Source organism: Phytophthora parasitica, assembly GCF_000247585.1.
Source record: "Phytophthora parasitica INRA-310 unplaced genomic scaffold supercont2.39, whole genome shotgun sequence".
NCBI lineage: Eukaryota > Oomycota > Peronosporomycetes > Peronosporales > Peronosporaceae > Phytophthora > Phytophthora nicotianae.
Genome location: NW_008649025.1, coordinates 456,312 through 465,738, shown reverse-complemented (window position 1 = coordinate 465,738; position 9,427 = coordinate 456,312). Strand labels below are relative to the sequence as shown.

Below are 9,427 nucleotides of genomic sequence, written 5' to 3'. Positions count from 1 at the left end.
CGAACACTGCAAAAACGTGCTCAAAATTCCCTAAGGATTACGCTCATGTTTTTGACAGTAACCTGCTCAGTTTCAAACAAGCCATCTCCGGAGGTGGCTTACATTAAAATTGAGTTAGTCTTTTTTATATCAAAATTCCCCCCTCCCACAGACCAAGACCGGAATGGAAGTGGAGGGTAGTAGAGAGGTTTCGCAAAACCAGGATTCCTGATCCTAGTCCCAAGTAAAACGCGGACTGGGACGTGGACCAAGAAAACGATAGAAGAGCTTTTGCACGCTGTCTTGGTCTGCTGTCTGGTTGAGTGTAGCGCGATTATTTGTGCGAGGTGCGGTGCATCAATATAATGGAGTTGGTGATCTTTACTGGAGCGGGCACATCGAAGTCATTTGCTTACCTACCTGGGCTGCAACATGGACTCCGAGACTTCGAAGAGTCGGGTAAGCGTGGCACGCCGGCTCCCGAGTCCGACACTCGAGATGGGTTTGTTCGCGAAGAAGACAGCCAAGACCAGTATGGACCACCTAGCTTTGGCAGCTCCTACCTCGATGAAGACTCCACGTCGGAGGGAAGCAGAGAGGGAAGCGACTCGAACGAACGAGCTCCGCGTTTGAATGACAGCCGTTCTGAAGCTAGAGACGATGCGGAACCACCCAAGCAGCGCTCATTCAGCAATGCCGTACCACCTGAAGATATTCCGAGCAAGTCAAAGCGCAAGAAGTTCACCAATGCGGATGATGTCGCGTTGCTTCGGCAAGTCCAGGCGGATATGCCCTTTAAGGCAGCCAAGGGCGGGGTGATGGCGAGTTGGGATTCGCTCGCCAACAATTTAAAGACGCTCAAAAATTTCTCCAAGAAGGACACCATCTCGGGGAAATCTGCGCAGGCAAGATTCAACACGCTCGTGATTTCTTATCGCAAGTTCGACAGGAAGTCAGAGGGCGCGTCGGACATTGATCAGCGCTACGCGGAGAAGAGACAACTGCTCGATGACCTTGTTTCGCAGTTCGATGAGCATGAGCGAGATGAAGCTCGTCGTACCCGAGAGCTGAAGGATAAGCTCGCGGCAGAAGAGAACGCAGGCAAAGTTATGCGAGACGCTGGCCTGAAGCGCATGAAGGAGCGTAAAAAGAAGGCGAGGATCAAGCTGATGCGGACAAGAGTGCCAAGCGTTACAAGCCCAGCGTCATCGACTTGATGCGCAAAGATATGCAGGCTGACCGAGAAAAGAAGGCCAAGCAGTGGGAAGCAGACAATGCAGACAGGTATAAGCAGTGGCAAGAAGAAAGAGAGGAACGCCAAGCAGAGCGTAAGCTTCGCCTACAACGTGTGCAGATGGAACAGATCGAGTCCGCATGAAAAATGAACATCTTAAAAAGATGATGTTACAGCTAGCCCAGCTGCAGGCCCTGGACGTAGTGGTCGTGGATGTCCAAGCCCAGACCAGCGTCAACTCTTCTACGGTCGTGACTCTGCACGCCACCGCTATCAGGCTTCTCGTGGCTCCAGCGACGACACTCTTGAAGACTGACGTGGGATCAGCTAAGGTAGCTCCGCATGGTGGGCGGAGTCATCCGGCGGGTGCCTCAGCGGCAGCGGTGGCGCCGAGGAGAAGGACGACATATCGCAATCTTCGTTCCATCAATGAAGCCAAAAACACAGTCGAATGGGGATACCTTCTCATGAATAGCGTATAGAAGAGCGTCACAGTAATCTTAAATTCGCTCTTCTAGCACCTTTTCAGCCATGAAGATGGCATCAGCAAACGTATAATGTACTAGATCAATCATGTACAGGAAGACCCGGGACATCGCAGATATAGATCTCCCAAAGTGCTCCATCATGTCGAAGTAGGTCCTTGGATACTTCAGCCGATACAGCGTCAGGCACAGAGCCTCGATACCATTAACACGGTCCCGTTCGTCCGTGATGGCCACACCAGAAATACGAAGCAGTACGAACAGCTCACGGATGCCATCGCTATTGAAGCGAAACATTTGTTCACAGTTAGCCAGGATAATTGTCCAGACGAAACACAACAGCAGGAATCATTGGGCGCTCGATGTAGAAGTACGCGCACATGTACATCCACTGCCGTGTCTTGGGCAGCCATGAAGACCGCAACATATACCATATCCTAGCCAATTCGTCATCCGAGGCCATGACTTTCCTCTCAACTTGGTGAACTGGAAGGCTCCTACCAACTCGGATTCAATTCTCTCGTCTTGTTTCGCTCCAAAACTCGAGTAAGGTCGCCTAGAGCATGACGATACGTTTTACCTCATCTGATTACAGAAATCTCCGCAGGTCAAAGCAACGGGGACGCTGTCCTGGCTGAGCCGGCAGACTACGGACCGTCCGACAGCCATTTCCTGGTTGGTTACCCTACTCGTCGAAAAATGCTTCTGCTATGTTCACCGGAGATCGGATCGGGATTGAGAATCGCGTTGCGAAGCCTCTCTCGTGCTGCGCCGCTCCGCACCCGTCTCCAGCCCGGAGTTGGGTGCCCTAAGGCGTTGTGCGGGGCGGTGGTTGCAGACAATACGGGGCAATGCGGTAGAGCGCGCAGGATCTTGAGCCTTCGTTGGCCAGAGGTCGCTTTCGTCATTTGTTGCGCACATGGCCTAAATAATCTGGTAAAATCGGTTCTCAAGTCTGACTACGCAGAAGTCACCAAGAAGGCGTCGGCGCCTTGAATGCTTCGTCGGCCAAGTGGTTGGTGGAAGCCGATGCGTGCATGAGGGAACCCTATGGCTACAGCTTAAAGGTGAAACAGTTATGTAAGACGAGATGGAATAGCATGCGTGGATGCTTCGCATCGCTGTTACGAATCCGTAGTGCACTGGAGCTGCTGGAGGTCAAGTTCAGATGTAGCAGATTTTCCTTCGGTATTACGGGGTTTTGGAGAAAAGACGTTCTGGGATTTGCTTGAAGACGCCGAAAAAATTGTCCTCCCTTTTGCTTATGCATCACTAAAGTTACAACGCGATGAGAACACAATGGCCGACGTACCTCGACATCTTCACTGGGTTTTCAAAGAACTAGTACGGAAGCCGAAACCTCGTTCGGGAAGTTAAGAAAAGATGGCGGCAGTGTGAACAGCCTCTTGTGCTTCTAGCGCTCTTCTTACACCCTGCACACAGACAAGCGGCTAAAGCGATTTTAGATATAACGCCACTGACCTCAGTGTGTTCACTTTGCCGCATTGGGATGTATTACTTCAAGCGCTTCAGCATTGGCAAGGATATGGCAGGCTTATATGAAAATTTACACAATTGGATCGTGAATGACGATGCCACAGGGCTATCGTTTGCTGACTTCAGCTCAATTGACGCATACTGGAACTGTATGCACTCCGAGACGCCACGAAGTAAGTTGCCAGACCTCGCTCTGGTAGTTCTATCTATTGCTGCAAATACGGTAACTTGCGAACGTTACTTTAGCGAGCTATCGTTAATTCACACGACCAAAAGAAACAGGATGTCACCAGATAAAGGACGAAAGCTTGCTTTAGTTCGGAAGTAGGTACGTGAGTACGACGCCGGCCTAGATGTCGCGAAGAGTAACAAAACTACACGACTGATCGACCCCACAGAGCGCACACGCCTTAGATATCGCGATGATCGCTTCGAATGTTTCGAGCCTGAGGTGGATGTTGAAGGTGAAAACGTCGTTGGAATTGATACTGCGTTTGAGTACTGGCAGGCAGTATTTTTGCGAGCTCGAAGGTGACGACGGTCCCCCTTTACCCTCGATAATACCGCTATCGCTGACAATGCAGATTCTCCGTTAACTGCAAAAGATGCATCATTAGCAGAAGAGAAGCAATTTGCCGCAGTCCTCGAGACGATCAAAATCCAGTCATCCGACCCGATTCCAGAGCGAGACCGACGTCCATTTCCGAGACACAACGACAGACTCTTTCTTCAGGAACAGGGTTTTCCAGGATTGCGCGGGAAAAAGGTAACTATAGCTGAGCTGTCCAAGATACCCAACACACCGTTGGCTCAACCAGGTAGGTTCGTTATTGCTTTGACGAATTTCAATAAGGTTACATATTCTCTTCCGCACGCACAGTATGGCACTTCGCAAGTCCACAACCATTTCGGCTCCGCCAGTAAATGCCGACCATCATGTCAACTGACGAACGCTGCGAGAAGACGCCCTCGAACTCTACATGCTCTCACTTTATCCATTCAATTTTGTCAATTAATCGTAGCTCCCATCTTGCTGTACTTCCATCAGAAAGCTTTTGCGTCGTCGTTGGTGTGTGTGGAGGCATTGTGAGCGCTGCCACCTTAGCTGATGGGATTTCTCATTTATCCATGACGTCCCGAAGCAGCGCAATGATGTTAACACGCTCGTCCAGAGGCAGCACGTACACTTCCAGCACGCAATCTCGACGTCGAAAGCCTCGGGAGATCCAGTGGCCACTCGCAGTGAGTACATTCTGTCCAAAAGCCGACGTCCAATTGTTCAGCGACAAGCTCATCACTTCGACATCAACCATCATCTCCTTCAAAATTTCCCGCTGCGAGTAATACAAATCCGCTAGCGCTAGCTTGATCGTGTCCTCAGACGGGAATTTCAGCACGTTTCCTCCCATTTCTCCGCCGAATACGTAGATAAAGTTTAATCCAGGTGTTGGCCACTCCGTAGCTCCCCAAAGCGCAGCATACTGAGCTCAACATCCATGTGTGAGACATCCAACGGCTCATACTGGGCGATGAGGTACTTTAACAACCGATGCGTTAGGATCTTCTGGTTGGCTGCACTGTTGACACTGCTTACTCCAGAGCTGTTCCCCTTGATACTGGAGCTATGTTGATGTCCTCTGCCTGTAGTCGACGCCCTCGATAGCGTCGAGTAGTCGAAGAACCTCTGATCCAAGCCCACTCCAAGACAGGCAAGTTCATCCTCTTGGTCACAAGACCCACGGTACCGCTGGTTGGCATCGAACGTGCCACACGACGCGGAGTGGAGCAACAGATACCTCTTTGAGCACAAAAATGCAATCGGCCAACCACACAACCTTTACAAAAACCAAAGAACCATGAAAAACCGGGTGTTAGAACCAAAACTACAGGTGCTTCGGTTGTTCTGGTTTTTGCAACCACTAGTTTTTCCAACACTGCCTGTGGCGGCGCCACTGCCGTCTCTCTGCGAGTCGTCGCTTTTGAAAATGCAAAATACTTCTTTTAAGTGCGAATTCGGCCCTCTATGTTCGACTCCCTTTTTTTTACTCTTTCTGCTCAGTTTTAGTGCATTTCTCTGCTTACAAATTGGACACGACTCTACTTACTTTTTTTGGATTATATTTGAATGTTCGACCCCCCCCCCACCTATTAAACGTTGAAATGTACCATACGAATGCTGGGGTCATCCTTCCTACGCCCAACGTATTCGCTCGATCCGACCCAAGAAAAAGTTCATCAACAGAACAACTGCAAATGTTCAACTTTGTTTCAAGAGTGTGTTCTCTAATTGTGATCAAAGTCATGTCGAAACGAAAACTATCATCTGGACTGCGTACTCGAATGCCAAAGTCACGATAGTATCACCTGTCATTAGAGCCGCAACGACGAGTTGCGTCTGAAATCATTAAACACTTATTAGTATCCAAACGTGTCCCAACGACCAACATATATCAGCAATACGTACCTCTTGGTTCGGCATTGCCACCAACTCCAGCATAGCGTTGATAGGCGTGAAAATCTCTGAAATAACTGCTGCTAGCACAGCGTAATTGAAAAGCGCGCTGCGACAAAAGAGCTTATTCTCCCAGAATCCTTCCATGAACGGTTGTCCCCGATAGTTGGCCACAAAGGTGTTCACTTGCATGATCGACGACATGAGGAACATGATGCTGTTGACCACATTCGGGGTGAAATTTCCATCCGGGTGCATCGCTGGGTCTCCAGGCTCGATGAAAGGTTGGGCCACGTGAAGAGCAGCCGCCAGAAAAGCCAAGTGAATGACAAATTGACCAAAGATCGACACCATCACAGACATGCAGAACACGCCGGACGGTGGACGCTGGTGTGAGAGCTTACGCGCGGGTTTTGCCCGTGATAGGAACAAAAAGAACATGGCGATCGACAGCTGCAAACGGTGTTGAAGACTTCGTTAGTGCTGGTTGTAGCTCAGTAAGATAATATACGCAAACGTACCCCCGATATTGTGAGTTGTTGATCACCGTTCTTCACTCCATGAATGAAGAGAGAGCTCAAATAGTACGCTGTGATAAGACAGTTGATTCCCAAGATCTTGTACATCTGGATGGTAGTGACCAGAGTGCATCGTCCCTGGCGGATCAGTCTCTTAATCACCCGGATACTTGAGCTCTTCGATGTGAACGGCGATGCAATAGAGGCGTCTCCCAATCGCACAATCTGCGCATCATCACTGCTAGACAATGACTGCTGCATTTCTCGCACCGACCGGTGTCCAGCTTGTCGTCGATTACGAAGGCCGCTCTGGCCTGCACTGCCAGAGCCTCTTCCAGAATCAACGACATGAGGCGTATTCTCCGAGCTAGACGAGTTCACAATCGAGATGCCGATGTGAGCTTGCTTCAAGGCACCCACATCGTTCGTACCGTCACCACACATGGCTGTTGTCTTTCCACAACGATTCATTGCCATGATCAGGTGTTCCTTCTGCTGAGGTGACGTTCGAGCAAATACGGTGGCGCAGAGACACATCTTCTCAAGCACAGCAAGGAACCCTTCCAGGACAGCCGCATTGCCGTCGCACTTGTCCTCTTGCTGCTTATAAAGCGTTGACAGAGCTTCTCCCGTCACACACAGATCATATTGCACCTGCATTTTCTCCACTTCATCGACGTTAAAAGGGATCGTTTCATCCTCGACATCAGGCGATCCATCGTCAATGGATTTCCACTCCACAGACCCTGACTCCGCATTAGGCGTCAAGACTAATGGTTGCTTGGAATACCCTGCATTGATCCCCACTTGCCGAGCTACATCGCACGCCGTGAGAGGGTTATCTCCTGTAACCATAGTAACCTTGTGTTTCGAAATCATCAGCTCCCGAATCGTTCGCTTCGTGTCATCCTTCAGTGGACAGTCAAGAACCAGAAAACCCGCAAACGTCAACTCACTTTCCAGTTCATCACGCGGTTTGCGCCGCAGTTGATCCGTAGAAAGCTCTCCAGAGAGTACACGAAAGCCCAATGCCAAGACGCGGCATCCCTTGGATGCATAATGGCGGTACACACGGCGATAATACGAAGGTTTGTTAATAAAGACGGACTCGAGTACCTCCGGTGCACCTTTCGTAAGTACACGCTGCTCGTCTTGCTCGTCATTATCAGCTTTCCGAACACACACAATGGTAGTCATGCGCTTCAGCTCAGAGGAAAAAGAAAAGCTGTGAACAATATCCACCGCCTGGATTTCACCTCGACGATCCGAGAAAAACGACGGTTGGACACTTGGAAGACCCTGCGCTCTGCCTTCGTTGCTTGTCAAGCACCAATTAATGTTCCGAACAGCAGTCATCTCAAGCGGATCTCCTGCTACCTGGCCATTCAGCAGGACCAATGACTGACATCCTGCAAGCACCAGCTCGGTGTCAAGAGGAAGTTGCTCAGGAGCGATGATATCCAGCTCACCGCCACGTTTCCCTCTGTACTTGTCAGGCTCCACGTGGGCTTCCAACCCTGCTACGCCATGTAACTTAAGCTCATCACTGGTTAGAGTTCCAGTCTTGTCGAAGCAGCAGACATCGATACGACCAGCAAAAGGGATCCGAAACGGCTCAGTACAGAAGATATTACTCTTCGTCAACGCGATCAGCGAGTTGGTCACTGCCAGTGACAGCTCCATGGGGAGCTCCGGCGGTACCACTGACGTGATAATCATAACACAGTGTAGGAATAGCTTGAATTGGTTGCGAGTCGGGTCGTTGATCCCTTGAGAAAGCACAAACGCTGCTGCAGCCACAGCAAAGTTGAGCAGTAGAACGATAAACCACATCGCCTCCGAATTGTTCGCAGTAACACGCTGCGACGAGTACAAAATAGTACGCATCAAACTTCCTTGTGTTGTGCCAAATCCCGTTTTGAGCACGAATCCAACACAGCCTCCATCAGGGGGAGAAGATACACGTAGCGAGTCCTTTGAAGACGGAGTTGAGTGCTGGAGAACCTTGGTGCCTCCATACAATACGTGGCGTTTGTGCTTCATACTAGATCCGTCGTCAATCTCGAGATTCTTGAGCTGCTCTGCATCATTCACAATCGACGCCCCTACCGCTTCCTTGCGTAATGGGACAGATTCACCGGACAGCATTGACTCGTTGACGACGCAGTTTCCACGCAGTAGCAACAGGTCGCACGGGACAACAGTGTCGCGTTCATTGTGGCCAATAGAGCAGATATCACCGGGTACCAGCTCGTCACTTGAGACCTGAGTCCACTTACTCTGTCGATAGACCAGACATGGCTGAGGAGCTCGTCGCATGTGCAGCAATGTGCTCATGTTTTGCTGGCGTTGCTTGACTACTGTGCACTCGAAGATCACGAGCATGAGCAGAGTCATTAGCGAGTAGTACATGTACTCGTCAAGACACCAGAGGAGCATGCAGAAGAACTGGAACACGAAGAATGGAGCGACCAGTTGCTCTTTCAACAGCTCATAGAACTTGGGCACGGGCAATTCGAAGTCGTTCTTCCCCCACTTGTCTTTCGCCTGTTGCAGCTCCTCCTTGGACTTGATACCTTCACTCTTCAGATAGGATTCAAGTGTGGCATTAGATGGGAAGTCTAAACGACGGAATTGGCTCTCACCGCTGCGATTGATGGTCTCCACATCCTCATATAGACAGAACTTAAGATTCTGGAACGAAAACCAGAGCGTCAGCCCCTTTGTGCCCTTCGTTTTGTCCTTGGACATGAAGTGGCACTCGCAGAGCTGCTTGGACAGCATTGTGAGCGACGGTTCCACCTTAGCGAGCATTTTGAAGCGCTCATCCTGCACCACGGTTATTAACCTAGTGCATGTCATCCAGCATCGCACGTCGACGCTCCACTCGGCGCTCAGCACCGCTAGTGCATGCCAGAAGACGCTGAAGGCTCCGAAAACCCAAGGAACAACGTCGTCTTCGGGTCGTACAGTGTACAGATACACGGCAGTGACGTAGAGGAAGGTGAATGGTAGTAGATCCAGCCGCATGGGCCATGGCAGCGACGTGTACAGCGCCACGGACGTGAGCTCCGGGTCAGCCACGCCCACCTTAACGACCATCGCGATCTAACAATCCGATTATGAGCGGTTGTGTCACACTAAGTACGAAAGGCAAGTTGCACGTGTCAAGTTGACACTGTCAAACAGCGAGAGGTTGCAATCATTTAGCGACAGTCTCAGAATGTAGAGAAAGAGGAAGGTTGTTGCTATGGATTCGTCA

At 50.3% G+C, this 9,427-nt stretch overlaps 4 protein-coding genes across 5 annotated transcripts; 1 reads left to right on the top strand and 3 right to left on the bottom strand.

The window, feature by feature from the left end:
• Positions 1 to 344: 344 nt before the first annotated feature.
• Positions 345 to 1,196, top strand: PPTG_14366 (hypothetical protein; the record flags this gene model as incomplete). Its single annotated transcript, XM_008910954.1, has 1 exon — positions 345 to 1,196. One exon carries the CDS (start codon positions 345 to 347, stop codon positions 1,194 to 1,196), a length of 852 nt encoding a protein of 283 aa, XP_008909202.1.
• Positions 1,197 to 1,713: 517 nt separating this feature from the next.
• PPTG_14365 (hypothetical protein) lies at positions 1,714 to 1,995 on the bottom strand (the record flags this gene model as incomplete). The annotated part of the gene is made up of 1 exon (XM_008910953.1): positions 1,714 to 1,995. The coding sequence occupies one exon, from the start codon at positions 1,993 to 1,995 to the stop codon at positions 1,714 to 1,716; it is 282 nt and encodes a 93-aa protein (XP_008909201.1).
• Positions 1,996 to 3,206: 1,211 nt separating this feature from the next.
• PPTG_14364 (hypothetical protein) lies at positions 3,207 to 5,169 on the bottom strand. The gene has a single exon (XM_008910952.1). The coding sequence runs from the start codon at positions 4,602 to 4,604 to the stop codon at positions 4,314 to 4,316; it is 291 nt and encodes a 96-aa protein (XP_008909200.1). The 5' UTR covers positions 4,605 to 5,169; the 3' UTR covers positions 3,207 to 4,313.
• Positions 5,170 to 5,427: 258 nt separating this feature from the next.
• Positions 5,428 to 9,298, bottom strand: PPTG_14363. Of its 2 annotated transcripts, XM_008910951.1 has the most exons (4): positions 8,811 to 9,298; positions 6,169 to 8,748; positions 5,660 to 6,100; positions 5,428 to 5,590 (listed from the first exon to the last, which is right to left on the bottom strand). In XM_008910951.1, the coding sequence occupies exons 1-4, from the start codon at positions 8,838 to 8,840 to the stop codon at positions 5,495 to 5,497; spliced, it is 3,147 nt and encodes a 1,048-aa protein (XP_008909199.1). In that variant the 5' UTR covers positions 8,841 to 9,298; the 3' UTR covers positions 5,428 to 5,494. The 2 variants fall into 2 exon arrangements, with proteins under 2 accessions (XP_008909199.1, XP_008909198.1); XM_008910950.1 differs by having other exon boundaries at positions 6,169 to 9,298.
• Between the last annotated feature and the right edge of the window lie 129 nt (positions 9,299 to 9,427).

Bases quoted from the DNA above. Each gene is read 5' to 3' on its own strand.
- PPTG_14364 (XM_008910952.1), bottom strand. From the start codon at position 4,604: ATGGGAGGAAACGTGCTGAAATTCCCGTCTGAGGACACGATCAAGCTA.
- PPTG_14363 (XM_008910950.1), bottom strand. From the start codon at position 9,267: ATGGTCGTTAAGGTGGGCGTGGCTGACCCGGAGCTCACGTCCGTGGCG. The intron at 6,101-6,168 runs GTACGTTTGCGT...CACCGTTTGCAG, and splicing joins AACAACTCACAATATCGGGG to CTGTCGATCGCCATGTTCTT. The intron at 5,591-5,659 runs GTACGTATTGCT...TAATGATTTCAG, and splicing joins TGGCAATGCCGAACCAAGAG to ACGCAACTCGTCGTTGCGGC.